The sequence below is a fragment of the Poecilia reticulata genome, linkage group LG12 (assembly GCF_000633615.1).
Source record: "Poecilia reticulata strain Guanapo linkage group LG12, Guppy_female_1.0+MT, whole genome shotgun sequence".
NCBI lineage: Eukaryota > Metazoa > Chordata > Actinopteri > Cyprinodontiformes > Poeciliidae > Poecilia > Poecilia reticulata.
Genome location: NC_024342.1, coordinates 15,649,040 through 15,669,460, shown reverse-complemented (window position 1 = coordinate 15,669,460; position 20,421 = coordinate 15,649,040). Strand labels below are relative to the sequence as shown.

General features: G+C 40.5%; 3 protein-coding genes across 6 annotated transcripts in view; all 3 read left to right on the top strand.

Moving 5' to 3' along the window:
* Positions 1 to 2,887, top strand: part of slc35e4 (solute carrier family 35 member E4) — a 9,780-nt gene extending 6,893 nt beyond the window's left edge. For all 3 annotated transcript variants that reach the window (XM_008424114.2, XM_008424113.2, XM_008424112.2), the window contains one exon: positions 546 to 2,887. In XM_008424114.2, the coding sequence (XP_008422336.1) occupies positions 546 to 1,063 (518 nt within the window). In that variant the 3' untranslated portion in view covers positions 1,064 to 2,887. The remainder of the gene's footprint in view (positions 1 to 545) is intronic.
* Positions 2,888 to 3,509: 622 nt separating this feature from the next.
* Positions 3,510 to 7,359, top strand: smtna (smoothelin a). The gene is made up of 8 exons (XM_008424111.2): positions 3,510 to 4,379; positions 4,848 to 4,954; positions 5,128 to 5,203; positions 5,987 to 6,115; positions 6,189 to 6,240; positions 6,363 to 6,477; positions 6,611 to 6,762; positions 6,855 to 7,359. Exons 2-8 carry the CDS (start codon positions 4,871 to 4,873, stop codon positions 7,000 to 7,002), a joined length of 756 nt encoding a protein of 251 aa, XP_008422333.1. The 5' UTR covers positions 3,510 to 4,379; positions 4,848 to 4,870; the 3' UTR covers positions 7,003 to 7,359.
* Positions 7,360 to 8,858: 1,499 nt separating this feature from the next.
* inpp5ja (inositol polyphosphate-5-phosphatase Ja) lies at positions 8,859 to 20,346 on the top strand. 2 transcript variants are annotated; one of them, XM_017307782.1, is made up of 14 exons: positions 8,859 to 9,048; positions 9,127 to 9,379; positions 11,640 to 12,230; positions 13,912 to 14,019; positions 14,193 to 14,301; positions 14,390 to 14,506; positions 14,892 to 15,067; positions 16,554 to 16,665; positions 16,808 to 16,917; positions 17,630 to 17,840; positions 17,915 to 18,052; positions 18,132 to 18,197; positions 18,281 to 18,385; positions 19,172 to 20,346. In XM_017307782.1, the coding sequence occupies exons 3-14, from the start codon at positions 11,644 to 11,646 to the stop codon at positions 19,655 to 19,657; spliced, it is 2,325 nt and encodes a 774-aa protein (XP_017163271.1). In that variant the 5' UTR covers positions 8,859 to 9,048; positions 9,127 to 9,379; positions 11,640 to 11,643; the 3' UTR covers positions 19,658 to 20,346. The 2 variants fall into 2 exon arrangements, with proteins under 2 accessions (XP_017163271.1, XP_008422331.1); XM_008424109.2 differs by having other exon boundaries at positions 8,859 to 9,379.
* Positions 20,347 to 20,421: the final 75 nt, after the last annotated feature.

Here is a 20,421-nt window from a genome sequence, read left to right as displayed (position 1 = left end):
GGATTTCTTTATTTAAATGGGTTAATTTTTCAGAGGGATACAAAGTGAGGGTATCGTGATTTTAGTAATTACATGTTTATAAGAGCGATTTTCTGTTGTTCTTCCATGGAAGCGGGCAGCTTTCAAACGGAAATAAAACACTTTTTAATATAAGTTGCTGCTTTGACATGATCAGAGAACTGGCAAAACATATGTACAAAAATACCAGACAAAGTCGATCATAGCAACGTCATCAGCCGGTGTAATGCTGAACTCACACGGTGAAGCTACCAGTAGCAGGAGAGGAGCTGCGCCAAGAAGCTACAAACACTGAATAGAAGTAAAGCTGCCATTGATACAGTTGCAGCCAAGCATGATTTTATGTTACACAATGCAGTTTTACCAAGTCCCAGCGCCCCCTGCCGTCCTCTGAACGGCCCCTGGGGGGCGGTACCGCCCACGTTGGGAACCGCTACTTTAGATTAAGGAGGAGATGTAACCCAAGCTCATATATGTACATGTGTGTGGAGTCAGAGGTTTTTAATTTCTTTCTTTTTTTATTTTAGGCATTTTACTTCAGGAGGAGAAGATCAACTCCGTCTTCCTGCTCTACTTGATGTCCATTCCCAGCTTCTGCATCCTGGCTGTGGCCGCTCTGGCCTTGGAGAATTGGGCCATGCTGGAGTCGCCGCTGCATTATGACCGCCACCTGTGGGTCTTCATCCTGCTCAGCTGCCTGGGCTCGGTCATGTACAACCTGGCCAGCTGTTGCGTCATCACGCTCACCTCGGCCGTCACCCTGCACATCCTGGGCAACCTGAACGTGGTCGGCAACCTGCTGCTGTCCCAGCTGCTGTTCGGCAGCGAGCTGTCCGCGCTCAGCTGCGCCGGCGCCGTGCTGACGCTGTCCGGCATGCTCATCTATCAGAACTCCGAGTTCATCGTTAGCTGCATGGACGCGCGCAAGGCTAAGCCCGAAGAGACCGATTTTGAATCCGAGTCTGGGGGGGATTCGGTTAAGGAGGAGGAGTTTGAGAAAACAAATCATCCACAAAGAGTGGATGGGAAAGAGAAAATGGACTGATCTGAAAGTATAAAGAAAATGAAGAAAAATAATTACTGGATACACTGTAATTTGTGTCATGTAAGTGACGGAACATTTCCTTCCTTCCCTGTGCCAACTCATTCATGTTCTTGACAGAATTAGAGTCTGCACAGGAAAAAAAAAAACACCATGACCCTCCATGGAAAAGGTTCAGATCAATTTCTCATCCAGCCTATAGAGCTTCATGCATGCATGAGTACACCGAACGGTTTGGTGCCGCTGAAGTTACAGACTCTGTCTCTCACACTACTCCACTGTGAAAAGCATTGTCAGCTCCACAGGGCTGTAATCAGTGTTCTCGGGGATGGTTGGTCAGGTTTGTAGAGACTCTGGAAGCACTTTTGCCCCGCATCTGATTAAACTCAAGTTTGTATTAAGAAGCTATATTTATGGTACTGTTGCCTTGTTCCATTTTGGACAGGGGCTGAGGTTTTATGGCAGCTTTTTTGTTGTTGTTGTTGCGTAAAGCAGGAGCCGGGTTGTTGTTGAGCTGAAACGTTCGGTGCAATGAGTCGCCTCTTTTCCACTGAAGCACATACTCACTAAGAGGCCGAGGCTGTGTGTTTTGTTCTCCGCTATGAACCTTTCCGTAACTCCCCACTTGAAGCCCTACATTGTGTTCTCGAGAAGTCTCTGTTGGGTTGGTCCAATTATGAGCGGCACATCGTCTTCCTCTTAGCGTACTTTGATAATTAGTGTCACAAGTTCTCTAAGGAGCGTCGCTCAACTTTAGCTCGTCTTCCTCCTGTGGAAAAGGTCAAGAAAAAGAAGAATGATGTTTCTTTTTAGCTCTATTCTTTTCACTGATGCTTCTTTTTAGGGAGTTTGAAAAGAAAATATAGATTTTTTTTTTTTATTATGAGCATCTCGGCAAACATTGGCTGAAAATGCTGTAGGCTTTCTTCAAGTGTCAGTTAACACTAGTAACCATTTGTCTCTTTCTAAGCTCTCTGTTATGTGAAAGCATCCAGACTGCATGCGATCCACTCTGAATTCAGCATGTTTGGTATGCCAAATATTTACTTTATGTTGTTTTACAAGCTGTGTCAGTGGCTCCTTGTTGCTGTTGTTGTTCAGAGTTTGAGATCCTACAAAGTAACTTCACGATATATTTATATATATATATATATAAAAAAAAAAAAACATCCCGTCACAATTTCATTATGTTTTGCCTACGAAAAAAATACATATTTTTATTGCCAGGGTGCCATTTACAAATACATTTATCACAATAATGAAGATATAAAAAATGTAGGACCGTTGTTTCTTTATAGCCCTAATTCAGTTTAAAAATTGTCTTTATTTATTTTATATATGCAAAACATGCAATGATTCTGTACATGTAACACATTTCCATTGGTTTCCCTGTATGTCTCAGCTGTTTAACAAGACACTGGAGCTCAATATTCAATCAGTAACATTCAAAAATTTCGATACAATGTTGCATAGAATCTAATACAGTTACATATCAAGGACAAAATCTGTTTTTATTAATATTATGTTGAATGGATAACAGTTTGTGGGAGGATGCTTGTGTTGCACTGACAGGTTGCAGTGTTTCTGCTTTTAAAGCCTATGGTTCATTTTGTACATATCTGTTTTTGAGTGCAAAGCTTGATGGATGTAAATAATTATTTTATTATATTTATGTATTTTGTAGCCCTTAATGGCTGGTTTGAACTCGACTGCTTAAAGAATGAACCATCTTTGCCTCATGCCTTATTTGGACATCCTGCAGATGAGGAAAAATAAACAAATCACGTGGACTGGAATAACAAATAAAGGAGCTCAAGTCCCTCATCACTAATTTGGTGTGAATGAATTCTTTTGGTTTGTTTTAGGTGAACTTTGAAGTATGTTCACTCTTTGGCTTAAAAAAAAAAAAAATTACATGGCTTCGTAAATTGATAGGTAAGTTGGATATGTAGCAAACGAGTCATCATTTAGTTGAAATTGATGCCACAAGGCAGAAAAAAGTTAATTACATTTTTCTGTGTTGAAATGCACAGCAGAATTAAAACATGGAATTGGAGGTTAAAGTCTGTAAGCATAGCTTAGAGCTACAATAAAACAGATCATAGTGTACTCATGTTTAAGAGTGGCCTAGTCAAAGTCGTTACCTACTGAAAAATATAATTGACAATCTGTAACGAGCAAATGCTTCCTGACTGAGCTTGTGAAATTTGTAGTCATAGTTGTGAAACTAAATGCAGTCTTTGATGTTTCTACTAAGGACTGACTAGGGTAGAGATAAATGCAAATGCACACCACACTTTTAAGATTTGTATTTCTGGATAAAATAAAAACCAAACCCATCCAGCTCATTTATTTATTCTGTTTATTTGTCAAGGCAGGTATGGTGACTGTTAGTTAAAGGTTAATTGCTTTAAATAATATCACACCAGAACATTATCAGATAGTTGTAGGTAATTAGATATTTGAGTTGTGATTTTCTGACATGAATCGGCTGCAAGCTGCTGTAATATGTCATTTTCTAATTTCCATACATATTATTTGGATATTAAAGCCTGAAGTTCTGCCACTGCCTCGCTCTGTGTGAAACCGAGATGGTTTCCCACCCCTGAGGTTTTCAGGAAAGCAAAGTCAGGCTCTCTGAAAACAGAAAATACTTCAACAGTTCTACGAGGTCAACACTAGATGGCGCAGTTTATCTGATTCAGATACTATCCTGATGCCTGAATGTCCCTTAACTTTTAAACCACTAAACAATCTCTGCTGATGTTTTATATTTTACCGATGTTTCCCGGCAGATGTCCGTGTTTGAATTCCAAATATGTGCTCTGTCCGTCCGCCTAAAGATTCCTCCACTTCTGTAAACAAAGTCCCTGTTCAGCCTTTTGCCTGAATAAGGCAGTGCTCCTCACTTTTTGTCCCTGTTAACCCTTCACATCCCATACCGCTGCTGCACTCTGAAGGTAAATTGCACTTAAAAGGATTCATGCAAAAACATTAAAACACTGATCTGAAGAGATTCCTGATATCTTTGGCATTGCATCATCCTGGATCCTGTGACAGGAGGAGCAAAGATTCAGTGGTGGAGATGACAAAGATGGAGGAATTCAGAGGGTTTCCTCCTCCTTCTCCTTTATCCTTTTTTGGGAGGTTCACATAAGCAATCTGAACTCTCTCTCCCCGGAACAAGCATCTTTATGAAACACTGAGACGTAAGTTGTGATCTTCTGCACAAGGTTTAACAGAGGAGAAAGAAAGCGAGACGGGAGTGTTGCATCCAGAACTCTGTCATCAGAGGAGCTGGTTTGCATCCTGATAACAGGTGAGTTGCACCAGACACCTAACCACAATGATTTTCCTATTCAAATATTACATTTTTTTTACATGCTACCATGTTGTTCTCCTCATTTTGTGACATCAAGCTTAAAATATTTTGTCAGACTCGCGACATGTTGTTTAGTTCTGCTATCAGATTGTTTTAACCAGCTTCTTCCATAGCATTACTATATTTGTCCATGTTGAAGGCTCTTGTTTAGTGCAGTTGCTCTGCTGCAATAAGAGGCGCTTCAGTTGGACTAATAATTTGTCACACAGCTGCTCATTTTTAAGCTGCTGTACATATTTCAGCTAGAAATGAACACAAAAAATAATCGGAATTTGGGCAAGTTAGGATATTTTGGATTTCTCTTCTTTTACATGACAGAAAGGCGCCTTCGGCTTTGTTTTCGTCCTTGTCACTAAGATATCATTCAGAAATGTGTTTGTTTACATATTTGTTTTATTATGTCAGCCAACCAGGTTCTCTAATAAGACATGGAGTCAAAAAATGAAGGGTCAACACCGTTGACCAGTGAGAAACTGGCCTCTGTTGAGGATGAAGATGTTCTCAACAAAATGGTGAGCCCATAAAAAAATGACACTACATTCATGCAAATACTGAGTTCCTGGCATTATTGGGAGACTATTATTACATTCTATCTTTTTATCCTTTAGCTAGCGGCAACACTCGATTTTTCTTTGGGTAAACTTGAAAAAAATGTAGTCATTTAGCGTCTGTTTTCCGCTTGCAGCTGGACAGTGCAGCAGATTTTGAAGAGAGGCGGATGATTCGAGCTGCTCTGAGGGATCTGCTCAAGAAAAAGAGAGGTAAAAATCATACAAGCACAAGTTAAAATCCAACAGGTTTGTTGTTTATTTGTATCGTAGTCACTTGAGTCAGTACTTTTTTGAAACATGTTTGGCTGCAGGTCTTTTGGAGTGTCCCTACCAGCATTGTACATTTTTTGACTGGCTTCATCTGCTTGGTGCATGAAGACGATCTGATGAGACTTCAGTGACATTTGAAACACTTAGAAACCTGATTTATTCATCTTGTGGCCTTCACTGAATGATGAAGGATAAAAGCCACAAGCTAAAGCAAGTCGATCTGTTAAAGAAGTTGGTTTACAGTCCTTCCTTCTCGTGTCGCAAGTTTCAAGTCTTGCCACAGATTCTCCTCTTAATTTAAGTCTGGACTTTGACTGGGCCCTTCCAGCACATAAACATGCATTTATCTAAACTCATCAGTCATCGTACAGCTGGAAAAAGCAACTCCAACCCAGTCTCAAAGGGGATTTCTTTTCACTTTCTATCAACTTCACCCTTCTATATGGGGAAAGAATTATCCATATTTATCCTGTTAGTCGAATTTCTCACTAGGTCCGAGGATCTTTGCAGCTCCTCTAGAGTTAACACGGACTTCACCTGCTTCTCTGATTTATTTTCTCTCCCTGACTTGTCTGCTTTGCTCATTATGTTGCTGTTGTCATCTAATGTTTTCTAACAAACCTCTGAGGCCTTCAAAGGACACCTCTGAAGGTCGTCGATGAGCTTGGATTTCATTTTGGGGTATGCACACCAAGCTTTTCTGAGTTCAACTTTTCCGATCAGAAAAACGGGAGCAGGAGCGCGGGGTGAGGCAGCAAGACCTGAAACAGCAGGGCTTGAATAAAGGAGGGACGACTGGAGGAGCAGTCGGCGTCGGAAGAGCATCCGTGAACCAGCAGCCGTCGGTGAACAGTAAGTCTGACTCTCTGATGTCGCTGCTTTCTGCTTTACATCGTCGCTGAAAATAAATCTGTCGTGGTTTCAGAGTCAGCAGGTCAGCCGTCGTCCTCCACTCCAATCGGCAAGAGCTCAGGCAGGTGAGAGACATGAGAAATTAGATTAGTTTTGCAACATAATTGTCAACATATGGCATTTCTGCTTCCTCTTCTTTGAAAGTGAGATAATTAATGGCTGTTTTTCTGTCTCCTCTCCTCTGCAGGGCCGGTCCTGCTGCTGTCTCAGCCCAGAAATGTTCCTTTGCTGAATCACCCAACGCTAAAAATGTCAAACAAATGCTTCTGGACTGGTGCAGAGCCAAAACAGAGCCATATGAGGTAAACCTCCATCCAGCTAGCTTTTGCTCTGATTTATTGCCCATATGAACTGTGCACAGTCCTGTCCCTGAATCCCATTTGGCCAGGGCTCTTGAAAACCGGTTCCTCTCTCTCTTGCGTGCGGCTCAAACAGGGGGTAGACATCCAGAACTTCTCCTCCAGTTGGAAAGACGGCATCGCCTTCTGCGCCTTGGTGCACCGATTTTACCCCGACGCGTTCGAATACTCCACCCTGAACCCCTACAAGCCCAGGGACAACTTCCAGCTGGCTTTCAGCACTGCAGAGTGAGCTCTCATCTCTTAGAGTGAACCAAGAATAAATGTAGTCTTCTGGGAGCGCATTGTCTGAGTTATCTGTGCTGACGTCCTGTCCTCAGGAGGCTGGCAGGCTGCCCTCCTCTGCTGGATGCTGAGGACTTGGTGCGGATGAAGGAGCCCGACTGGAAGTGTGTGTACACATACATCCAGGAGTTTTACCGCTGCCTGGTGGAGAAGGGGCTCGTCAAAACCAAGAAGCGCCCATAAGCCTCCGAGAGCCCACGAGTCACCGTGATCTTTCCAGATAAACACACCGAGAGAAAACTGAGGTCAAAAGGACGACTTTGTGATCGTGTCCGGATAAATATTTACCATTCGATCGGAGCCATTTCACTGTGAACGAGCGGTGACAAATGGTTGGTATTAGTTTGCAGGAAATTGTTGCTGTCTGTGTGATTTAAGAGAACAGCTGGTGCTTAGGGTCAGTTCATTCCTCTGAGATTACACATCTGCATTAATCCCACTGTGAGTCTGAGCATGACCTTCGTGATGATGATGATGATGATGATGATGATGATGATGATGATGATGATGATGATGATGATGATGATGATGATGATGATGATGATGATGATGATGATGNTGATGATGATGATGATGATGATGATGATGATGATGATGATGATGATGATGATGATGATGATGATGATGATGATGATGATGATGATGATGATGATGTTGTCCAGGACTCGCTGCAGTCTGTGCGTCAGTTAAATATATACTTATTTCATTATGCAACTTGCTTTTTTTTTTCCTGCAAAAACAATGAAGAAAAATTATATTTTTCCCATAACCTTTGGCATGGAATCTATAGACTGCATTGTCCCAATGCTGTGGAGTAAAAAGTGTAATTCATACGGCTCAGTTTTTTATGTGCATATATGCTTACAGATGAATATGAGTTATGTTTTCTGTAAAACTATCTTGAATTTTTAAAAAAATTTTTAACTGCTTTACCACTATTGAAAATGACTCAAGGTTTTAAAATAAAACACACTGTTAAATAATAATAATAATAATAAAAAAAAAAATAAATAAATAATAATAAAAAAAAAATAATAATAATAATAAAATTGTATACATAATTAATTAAATTAATTATTAAATCTATTGTCCTCGGTTTTAGACAGTAAACATGAAGCATTTTAAAATATGCTTAGCCAGACAGTTAAAATGTGTCTCTGACATTAAAACCTTGTTTTAACACCCTAGATTTCTCCAGTTCATCTTTGATTCCTCAGAGCATTTAAATTGTGGCTGTACAATAAGCATAAATTGGGTTGATGCAAAAAAAATAAAAAATTAAGTTGTTTTGGTGCAAGTTTTGATGAAGTGAGGCATTTAATAGATTAAAATTAAAGCCTTTTCCCCTCCTCCCTTTTTTTTTTTTTTTTTTTTTTTTTGGAGAATAATTTGGAGAATTATTTACAGATCTATTTTCCATAAAAGTCAGACACTTTGATTCATTAAAATATTTTGTGCATTTAATTGCGGGTGAAATGTAATATAACCAAAGTATTCTAGAATATAAAAAAATAGAAAACTGGAATCATTACATGCTCATTATAAAGCTACTAATAACAGAAATCCTGATTCCACTCCAATTTATCAATGCATTTCATGCATGTCCAGAGATATTTCTACATAATATTGATCATTAACTTATATAAATGCAATTTTTGTCTCCACTCCCTTTGTTCTTTATTTACATCTTAAACAGTTTGAATTAAACTTGAGGAATGTTTGCACAGTTTTATAGATTGTCAGCGCTGAAGTATTAAATTGCCATTTGGGGCATCAGAACAACAACCCCCAACAACATAAGTTGCCCTTGTGATTTGAGCAGAACGATGATCAATATGTTGCCAACCAACATACGGGAATAAAGCACATTTTGTTTTAATGTTGCAGATTGTTATGATCAAAAGTGCTCGTTTAAATATAGGAGCTCAGAAGGTTCGTACCACTACTATATCCGAAGCAAGTAATCATAGTTTATTGATGATGTTGATCGATGCTGCCTTTCAGTGACGCACAGTTATCGGATTAATTCGTCACCCGCAGGACAGATGCACTGTTATTTCTGTCCGGCTGTACTTTGGCAGCTTTAAATTTCTCTACCCTGTTCTGCCCGCCCCCAGCAGCCGTGGAGGGAGGGAGGGAGGGAGGGAGGATGGAGAGGTGCAGCCGGGTCGGTGAGGTGGAGGTACAGCCGTGATGCTGCGACCAACTCAGACAGCGTGCAGGATCAAGGTGATGCAGTGTGGATTCAGCGTTTTGTTTTTTTGTGATCTGTTTTATTAATGTAGCACAAATTATCAACATGCAAAGGGTTCGGGCGCACGACGCGTGACGGCTCTCTGTCCTGACTGCGCCGTGACGAGACGTCGGCTGTCAACGGAACCGACAGGTTCGACCTGCTGCGGGCTGCGTCCGGTCCGTTAATCGATCCCGGCTTGTTGGTGACAGTCTGGTGTCTTTGGTCGGTGTGTGCTAGGAGAGAAAACCGAGATTCATGTTCTTTTCAGTTCCTTCGTGATATCACCCTTGTGGTTCACCTTGGACTTAAAAATACGCACAAAAGGTAAGATTTGATTTTATGCCCACTGCTCACTGTTCCAGTTTATGTTGTCTCACGTTTCCGTCGTCTTGTAACATAAACCTGCTGTACAGACTTGCAGACTCACGGGGTTGGAATATTAAATAAGGCCGACTTCATGCTGGCTGTGAAAGTTTTGACTTTGAAAGTGAATCCAAACGTGTCTGGTCACTATTAACTCGTTCTGCAATGTTAGGAGCTGAGTTTCTCTGTTTGACGGAGAGACACGTTTGCATATGTTGAATAATTGAAGGAGAGGTGTATGATTTCTGTGTTGGGCTCACAGACAGTAAAATGGAGGTAGGTCTGCTGCCCTCCTTTAATGTAATCTATCTTCCTTGTGACCTGCAGCAGCCTGTCTGACATGCTTTGAAGTGGACTATTATAAGCAGCACTGTAATGCAACTTTCACTTATGCAAACATAATACACTCCATCTGGGAAGGGGTCAATGGTTAATGAGCATCACCAGGAAATTTAACTGCAGTTAAAAAGGTAAGACAAAAAAAGAAAAAAAGTTAGCTACAGCGCAGTTATGCAGTGATATGGTCAGTAATCCATTACAGAATAAACCCAACTGCTCTGCGATTTCCTCAGAGGTTTGTTAAAACATGAACAAACGTCATCCAGTCTGTTGATGGATAAAGCTGGTTTAATTTTGCAGGTTTAATTGCAGTATATTCCAGTTCTTTAAAGTAATAACCCAAAAGTCGGTGAGCATGTCTGCACAGCACACCACTTTGGATTTGTGTTTGTAAAAATAATTTTTAAAATAATGCATCATTTAATTTCCTCTTCCACTTTGTGATCATGCACTACTTCTGGTCCAGGGGTGTCAAACTCATTTTCATTTCGGACCATGTCAGAATTATGAAGTTCTTCATTGGGCTGGTTGCACTTAAGAAACCATTCAAACATGAATGAATAGTCTCAGTGAGTAACTCTTGAAGTTAAATCATATTGAACATTTTTCCATATTGATGTAATTTGGTAACTTACAGATGGAGGCTGCTTTGATTTGATTGATAAATTATTATTTACACACATAACTGTTACCCTAAAGGCTTTATAAATGTGTGCCTTTAGACCAGGGGTCCCCAAACATTTTCCTGTGAGGACCACAAAACTTTTCCCTTCTCTGGTGGGGGGCCGGAGTCAGTTTGTAACAGAAAAAGTGTGACGATTACAGGAGTGCCTAAATGTAAAAATTTGTTGTTTTCCAGAAAGCACAATCAAATAACCCTCTCTGGGTTCTTCTCAGAAAAAAATCCAGGAAATAACACTATTTATTAAACAAATACTGTATTTTCCAGACAATAAACTGCACCCCCAAAGATTAAAAAAAAAAAAAACAGTAAACATACACATACAGTATACAGAAAGACGGGCTGTAAGCCTCAGATATCTCTGCCGCTCCAGGTTTTCCACAACGATGCAGCAGCAACAGAGGGGGGCGGACACCCAAAATATGAGTCATAACAGGTCAATTGAATATCACATTTATTATGGTTGAAAAAGAAAAAGTTGCCAAGTTTATATTTAACTGAACTGATTACGGTAGTTTCCGAACGGTAACTGTAACAGTAAAAGCCCTGATCCTTTGTGTTGCTACTAGCATGTGCTAAATGAACATGAGCGCTTTCTTCTTCTTCTTCTATTGGATCCTAATATCTATACCTCAAATTCTCATAATGATCCCAGTATTATTTCAAAAAACAAAAAAATCTTCTTTTTCCCTCAATGCTATTTAACTGATCAACAACAGTCTCAAATTTCAATTCCTTATTAAAACCTAATTCCGTTTTAATGGGCGCGTTCTTCTTTTATTTCCAATTTTGACTTCCAATGATTCACTTCCTGCTAAAGAGTGGTTGAAGAAAAATCTTCATATAAGCCGCATGGTTCAAAGCTTAGGAAAAAAGTCCAGAAAATACGGTATATGAAAAAAAATCAAAATGCTCTCTGGTATTGTTCAGGAGGCCGGACCAAATGTGGAGGCGGGCCGGATCCGGCCCGCGGGCCGTAGTTTGGGGACCACTGCTTTAGACAATAGAGAGCCACATAAAAAGCGATTTTATGATTTGGCCCCCGGACCTTGAGTTTGACAACTTAATTTAAAAATTGATCCTGATACTGTACAACAATTTTCTAACAGTGAGGACTTTAAAAACTAACATTATTTTCGATGCATTTTGAATGTTGCACGGCTTTTCTTTTTGAGAACTGCTCTCTGCATCCTGTTGCAGGCTGATGGATCGCCTTCCGAAGAAGCAGCTGGGCTCAGACCCTTGTGGTCCCAGCACGCTGCCTGGACCCTGCGCAGTGATCAGAGCGAGTCCAGCTTTACCTCCACAACCCGCCGTCCCGGAGCCACGTCTACTTAATCCATCGGAGAGGCTCAAGACTCAGTCAGGACCGGACCTCACACAGGCATCTACCAAAGGGACAGGCCGGCTGCAGTCCGGGGAGGATCGACTCACTCCTCCACTGTCAAGCATAAGTCGGCCCAGACCGACTGCTCTTGGAACTAGAACAGCCTCGAAGCCAGCCAAAGTCCCACTGGAATCGTCTAAGGAAATAGATTTGATCCCTGTTTGCATTCCGGCTCCTCACAGCGGTAACGCCTTGCCGCATTCCTCGTCAGAGCCCTCGTTCCTTCTGATCAACCCCCAGAGCCCGCAGCCTTACCTTAAACCAACTCTTAGCCCCAACCTGACCCCAAGCTTGAGTCACAAACCCAGTCTGAAGTCTCAGCCCCAGAAGACCGCCTCGCCTGGGAGCGCGGCTCAGAGCCAGACTCAGTCTGAGGGGCCAGCAGGAGAGAACAATGACTTCAGGTAAGACCAGCAACACTCATGCTGAGTCATTTCCATTGTTTTTCTCCTGATCCTTGCAGCAGGTGCTCGTCTGGAAGGAAAACTGACGCGTGGTCCTCTGTGTCACATGAATCAAAGCAGCAAATGTCTCTAAGAGCCGTAGGGACCCGAAACAGTCACAGCCGCTTGGCTGATTTCCCACAGGCACTTTAGCTGAAGTCCTTGCTCATAAACAAAGACGGCTTGAATAAGCTGTTCAAACTCACAGTAGCTCGTTTACACCAGCAGTAAATGTTGTCGGTCTTTAGACAGAGTGGTCCCAAGCTGAGACAAACACACATTTTACACCCACAGGATTTCTTTACGTGGGAAATTCGAAACTTCTTCAATTGTGAACAGTCCATTCAATACCATAAAAATATCTATATTATTTTTCAAAATAAGGATAACCAATTTATTTGTTAAAAAATATAAAATTATGTGCTTACAATTACATACATTGTACATATAATTTCTCCTAGTTGTGCTAAAATAAGCATAACAAACTAAATAAATTTGTTGTATTTGTATAAAGTAGTTTTTTATATATATTTCAAACATCTATTAAGAGTATAAAACCTGAATCAGTTGGATTGTAACTGTATTTAAACTTGAATGCAAATTGATTACTTTAGCCTGGCAAAAGTATTCTCACCTTGCCTGGCCGTATTAGTTTAAATCAGGGGTTTTAATTACTTAAATGGCATAGAGAGTATTTTGAAATATTGAGTCACAGAAAGGACTTCTTCTTTATATAATATATATATATATATATATATATTGTATTTTTTTCCAGTTAGGCTGAACAAGGCTCTGTGTGTTGGTTGAAACGTGGGAGGTTGTTTCATAACCTAAACCTGCTTCAAATTCTCAGTGTCTTGATTTCTGACCTGCCTGCTGTGCTGCTCTGCCTTCACAGAACAGATGAATTCACAATGAGATCACATTACAGAAACGTGGAGTCCGTTTGATAATTATGCATTTTTCAACTTGCGCTGGATTTTATTTAGGGTTATCATCGTAAAAAGGGGGTGAATAAAAATGCATGCCACACCATTCAGATTCTTTTTTTTTTTTGCTACAAATTAAAGAAAGAAGAACTATATTTTTTCCCTTCCACTTCACATTTGTGTGTTACTTTGTCTTGGTCTGTCACATAAAATCCCCAAAACCTTCAATTTAAGTTTGTGGTTTTCAACATGACATTTTTTTTTTTAGTTTTCAAGCTAATTAAATTTATCTCTGTATTTTTGTTTGCCAGTGGTAATTTTCATTGTTGCTGCACTCTTTTAACAACAGAACAGTTAAATTACCGTTCGAGAAAGCCAAGGGAATTATGAGTGCTGAAGTTGACATTTAAGTGTGAGCTTATTCAGCCACCCGTCTGTTCAATTTTATAAAATATTCAGCTCAATCCATTTTTTTCTGACTCTGGTAGTACTCAGCCATGTGGATACTCATACACACACAGACGTGCTTAGCACTTAGTCATCAATGATGTTTGCTGAGGTGCTTAATTGTGTTTTTTTTTTTTTACCTTATGCATCAGCCCCCGTGGAAGCTTTTCCTCTGAGGATTACATTGCAGCTCATATCCCATTTTCACCTACACAAAAGTGTTTGAGTCTAATGCGGCGTTCCCTTTGCTCCTATCCGTTTGTCAGGGTGTACATCGTCACATGGAACGTGGGATCAGCCGTCCCACCAGATGACATCACGTCTCTGTTCGGACCAAATGTATCAGATGGGAGCATTGACATGTTTATCATCGGGTAAGCGAGTATTTGTGGACGACTCAGCAGTGCCAGCGCGACAGCAGTAGATGCCCACTCAGTCATCTGTGGTTCTCTCCCCCTACAGTCGCTGTCCTTTTTTTTTTTTTTTTCCAAATTAAAGTTCAGTTTTTGGTTGTTTTAAACATTTTCTTGCTTCTGTCACCATCCAGACTCCAGGAGGTTAACTCAATGATAAACAAGAGGCTGAAAGATGTTCTTTTTTCAGACCAGTGGAGTGAGCTTTGTATGGACACGCTCAGTCCCTTCGGATATGTTTTAGTAGGCGCATCCGTCACTCTCCACATTCTTCTTTGTCTGATTGTACAAAATGTGATGGAGTGTTTTGTCACCTTCCTCATCTGTCCAGGTGGCGTCACAGCGAATGCAAGGAGTGCTTCTGCTCGTTTTTTCCAAAATCTGCCATTTTCCGTTCCTCAGAGGCGTGCAGACCCAGAGTACACGGACGGGACTCGGAGGATACTGGGTATGAACGCCGACGTGTCCCCGCGACCATGCACAAAATCGGTTTGGGGTTAGGCTGCACACAGAAGTCGGGCCTGTTCTCCGTCCTGCCGGCAGCTGCATGCACGTGCGGGTGAATATGTCAGTGTGTGACCTTCCCGTGCATGTTGATGTCAGCATCCCCCGCTGGCTGCTGCTGCTGCTGCTGCTGCTGGTGCAGTCACCTTCTCTTTGAGGTCAGTGCAGCAGCAGGCTGTCTGGCTCTGTGATGCTGTGGTTTGATGTCAAACAAAAAACAAAAAAATAAATAAAAATAGAAACACTTTATCCCCCAGCACAGATCTGGTTGATGTGCTCTGGTTGTCCTTTAGGTCTCTATTAAAACACACTCTCTTGTTGTTTTAAAGGGGAATAAAGGTGGCGTGAGTGCAAGAATGACGGTGTTCGGCCACCCGGTGTGTTTTCTGAACTGTCACCTGCCGGCTCACATGAGGAACTTGGAGCAGAGGATGGAAGACTTTGAAAGCATCCTTCAGCAGCAGCAGTTCGAAGGCGGGACTGCCACGGGCGTCCTGGACCATGAGTGCGTAGTTTTAACTATAAGTCATGCTTATTCAGGTGGAATAATTACACAGCATACAGATTCAATCATTAACTATATATTTAACTTTTCATCAATGGCTAAATTGTTAGTGTTCATTTAATCTACTTAGTTTCCTGGCGAGAACTTTCAAGAACAACCCACACTCCATTTGGAGAAAAGTTTTAACGTAAAAAAAAAAAAGATTCAGTTTTTGTCTGATGCAAATTGTATGTAATAATAAGTAGGTGTCCAAACAAGGTATCAAAAACCTGACTTTGAGCTGGATGATTGAGGATTGAAGGATTAAAGATCAGGTCAGTGGAAGGATAAATGCCAATCCAATTATTGTGTGGATGAAAAAAAAATCATGTCCAGTAGAAACATTTCCAAGACAAAACTAATTTCAATTGTTGGCTAAAAAAAGAGAATCAGAGCTGCTCATACCTGAGTAAAATAGATTAGCTAAAAAATTTGTCAAAAAACAGGAATTACTAATAATACTTAAACGGTACATTTAATAGTTTGATATTATTAAAAAAAGATCAATTACAAATCTGGTATTAGTGAAGCAGGGTACTAAGCATTTCTCATTACTTTATTTTTGTTTAGTATTATCAAAAAAACAACAGTGAAAACAAAAGTCTACCCCCATTAAAAGCATTTAAAACCACTTACAGCGCCTCTTTTACAAGGAGTTTGGAGTGACTTTAATGTTTCTACAAAGTGAAGGTGCTGTGAATCATTGTTTTGTCAGTTTTGTTTTCCTCTCACCTACACGTGGTTATTTTGCAGCCAACTCTCCCACATGCTGAAGCTACACACATAACAAACAACTCAGGGGAGATTTAGACTTCAGAATAATTAAACTCAAAGGAATAAATGTCCAGAGTGGCATAATGGAATCATGCGTAATGAATAATAAAAAATAATTCACTACCCTGTCTGGCTATTCATACATTTAGCAAGCCACTTATTACCACTCAGGAAACTTACATTTTCCTCATCTGCAGTTAAACCATCAGTAGTTGATAAATCGCCGATTGGCCACAATCTTAGATTATGTCTATAGACATTAATGTTTTTATTTGGGTTAAGAAAATGCACTTAGTGACTGTTCAACTGAAGAGTTTAATTGCTTTTCTTAAACCACTTTTAAATTATTTTATGATCTGTTAATTGTATGCTCTTAGGAGTTTTTATCTGATTTTGTTCTTGTATAACTTTTAAGATGTATGAATTTTATGCAATGATTTGCATAAAATGTATTTGCAGTACACTGTGAAAAGACCTTAATTTAATGGACTTTTTTTGGTAAAATAAAGGCAAAGTAAAACAAATAAGAATTAGAAAAGCAAAAATCAACTTGCTTTCTGAGATATAAGTTTAACAAAGACATACTTTAATAAAAAAATTATATATTACGTAATAATACAGCACCATTATCTGTGATGCAAAAGTATTTCAAGACTATTCTTTGTGTTTGCAGTGTTGTGTTTTGGTTTGGGGACCTAAATTTCCGTATTGAAGACTACGACATCCATGTGGTGAAATGTGCCATTGAAAGCAGCAAGCTGCCTCTTCTATGGGAACGGGATCAGGTGAAGAAACTTCATAATTCAAAAACAGAAGCATGGATTCTTCTGGATGGGTTGTCTGTTGACTGCAGCCAGCAGAGGGAGCTATGGCTCTAATTAAAGGAAATAGAAGGTCTGCCATTCTCTTTTTCTGTTTTTTGTCCAGCTCAACATGGCTAAAAACACAGAGTCCATCCTGGAGGGCTTCATGGAGGGACCGCTCAAGTTTCCACCTACATACAAGTTTGATGTGGGAACCCACACATACGACACCAGGTCTGCTCATACAGAGTTTATTTATCCAAAATAAACCCTTAATAAGATTTTTTTTTAAATCTCATTAAGAGATTTCAGAAAAATCTATTAATGAGGTTGATTTTGAGTCTACGATGTGAAAATATGTAGGCAAATGTATCCAGTGAGAAGGAATAAATTAAAAAAAATGTCTTAGAGCAGTAGCTTGAAGACTTAGCAAACCAGCAACCTACATAGGAATTTAAAAGAACAATATCCAGTCTGCCTGTAACTCATCACAAGAAGGAAAGACTTGACTTTTGACAAAAACTGTAATTCTCAACACTAAGACTTTGGCAGGATTCAGGTAGATGTTGCAATTCCTGCTCCAATTCTGACCAGCATTACTCTGGTAATACTGGTCAGTATTGGTCTTTGATCTTTATATTGCTGACATATATTCTGTCAATGTTTAGTCATTTAGTGATTGTGCAAGTCTTTTCTACACATAATCAGTCAATATTTTACTAGAGAGTTCATATTTACATCACATATTTTGTCAAGAAAGCAATCCCTTATTTGCCTAAAAACAGAGTTTTGATTTTTCCATCCATACATGTAAATTCAGAAAATAACTTTTTAAGATTATTTAGGGTTTCAAAGTGGAAAAGTAAAGACTGATCTTGATTTAAGTCCCATATTCATTTTGTTCTCTGTAAAATATAATGTCTGCCCTTGTATTTAAATACGTCAGTGCTAAGAAGAGAAAACCCGCCTGGACAGATCGCATCCTGTGGCGCCTTCGTCGCACCGGTTCCCCCGTTCCTACCCACAATGCATCTTTGCAGCGGGGTCTGACTTCCTGGTTGGGAGGAGCAACTAAAGTGATACAGCATAAGTATCAGAGTCACATGGGCTTCACCATCAGTGACCACAAGCCTGTTTCCTCACTGTTCTCCCTGCAGGTGAGGCCACGTCTCTTTTTAGTACAGCACATTTTCGCGATTATAGTTCGTGTATTTTAACCTTCGTACTATAGTTCCCATTCAGGGTGGATCTACCTCTGGTGGAGCTGCAGGTAAATAAGGAGTGGTGCAAAGCATCAGACGCCACAGTCAGATTCACTGTTGCTTCAACATATCAGCGCAGTTCATGGGACTGGGTGGCAATATACAAAGTAGGTCATAGAGAAACTCTCATATCAAAACACTGACACTTGTCTTCCAAGCTTTGCCAACACATTTCTCACCGAACAGGCGAGATTCAGGCATCACAAGGATTATCAGGCGTACGTCTGGGCCAAAGGAGAGCATGCCACACAGGTTTGTTGAGGACTGCAGCTCCTGAAGACGACTTCCTTTTAAAGTTACATTTGACTCAGAGCTGACTGGGGTCATTTTTATAGGTGATGTTCTCAGAAGAGGATCTGCCGAGAGACGACTGTGAATACGTCCTGGGTTACTTCAGTAATATCATGAACAGCATCGTCAGTTTGTCTTCGCCAGTTCAGGTAGCAAAGTTTTAACAATTCAACTTTTTACATCTATATGATACAATATTTTAATGACAAAATTACCATAAAACCAATATAACTGAAATAGTTTTATTTATTCGCCTTGTTTACCAGATCAGAGTTTTTAAGAATTGTTTTTTTCGTTTCCATCAACACAATGGTCTTTCCTTAGCATCTCAGTCATTAACATCTACTATAAATGAAAATGAAAGTCAGTCCAAATGGCCACAAAGATCATTGGCAGACAGACCCTGAAATGTTACAACCAGAAACTGCATCCAAGCAGTCTTTTGCACTTATGATGTTGCACATACTGATGATTTCATTCAATATATTTTGCAGCTCTTCTTCTGATCAAACCTTATTCTTGTTAAAATATCTCAGTCAAAGTCTAGATATAAATCAAATAGTGGCTTTAAAAAATGGCATTTACAGGCACTTTCCATCCAAACTGACAAAGCTTAAGCTATTTTACAAAGAAGAACTGACAGATTTTTTTTAGTCTGGAGATGAGTAAAGCTTGTAGAGACCCGAAACTGTAATTGCAGGTAATAGTGCCCAACATACATGCATACTATATCTCCTTTATTTGTAAAAAAAAAAAATGTTGAAAAGACTGTGTAATTTCCTTTACACTTCACAATTAAGAACTACTTTTTGACACAAGTTCCCATAAAATAGACTGAAGTTTGTGGCTAAAACAAATTGTGAAGAAATTCAAAGAGATTAAAACCTTTACTTCCTTTAACAATTACCTTCTCCTCAATCCTCGGCCCTCCACAGATCAGGATGCCTGTCCTCAGCCCCACTGTGTGCCGCTCGGACAGCTCCAATGTCAGCTCTGAAGATGACAGCACCATGGTTCTGCTGGTTCCAAACTCCCGCAGTCCAAGCCCAAAAACTGGCAAAAGGCATCACCGTCATCGCCGCAGTCGCAGCCCAGTCGTCCCCGCGATGTCCTCCAACCCCCTCCCGGCCTTGCAGGGCCTCAGCCTGTGTCCTCGCTCCAAGGAGAGCCAATCACGAAGCCGCTCGCCGTGCTCTTCCGCTAAGAAGGAGCGCTTGGTCTCCCCCGACACTGTGCCGTCCCCCACCATCAGCCCCCTCAGCCCTCGCAGTCCTGTGTCTCCAGGCAGCGGGGTGACAGCGCCGGAGGCCCTGATTGTAGCCATCTTAGGTGAACACAGTCCAGCTCAGGTCAGCCCCACTGGGGTCAAACAGATTGGGAAGCAAGTCGAAACAGACAAACGAAAGACTATAAAGAGGTAAAATAGGAAGAAAAATGACATCCACACTATCATGATCTGACCTGATGGGAGCTGAGAGAAGCTGCACCTTTATCGACTCTCATGTAGTTTGCAAACATTCCACGTTGCAGCGTCGCGGTTTCCCGTTAGAGAACCTATTATCATCTCATACGACTCTGTGCTGTATGTATGTATATCTTTGAGTGAAGAATGTGAGCAAACTCTCTAAATGTTCTCAAGAACGCAGAAGTGATGAATGTAAAACCAAAGTCTGGCTAAAAACCTGCAACAGAAATGACCAGCTATCACTGAAAGCAATATGGATCCATGCTTGGTATCAAAATAAGGACTCTGAACCAGAATTGATGGTATTATAGTTCACATCTAAGACAGGACGTGTCTGTGTGAGTCAGAGTAGCGTAAGCTTAACTTATTCATTCAAGTGTGCAAAACATGATGATTTTAGCTCTGTGCGACTTGATCTGTGCAAACGTTTAGTTTCAGTGTGCAATCAACACACAGAGCATTGTGTCACCTCAGTCTTAAATTGTAATCCTAAACCAATGCTCTTATTGTTCTTAGCAGCTTTGTGAACACAGCCCCTGCTCCTCAGAGCTGGTTTCTGACACCCAATGTTTTCCATCCAGGACAGAATGTTGTGTGATTGTGCAAATAAAATGTGAACAAATAAACAACAACTAATCAAAATGATTTGATTCGCTCTCCTGATAGTACAATAACCATGTGTGTTTTTTGCACGGTGATGCTTGCCTAAGCAGCAGCATT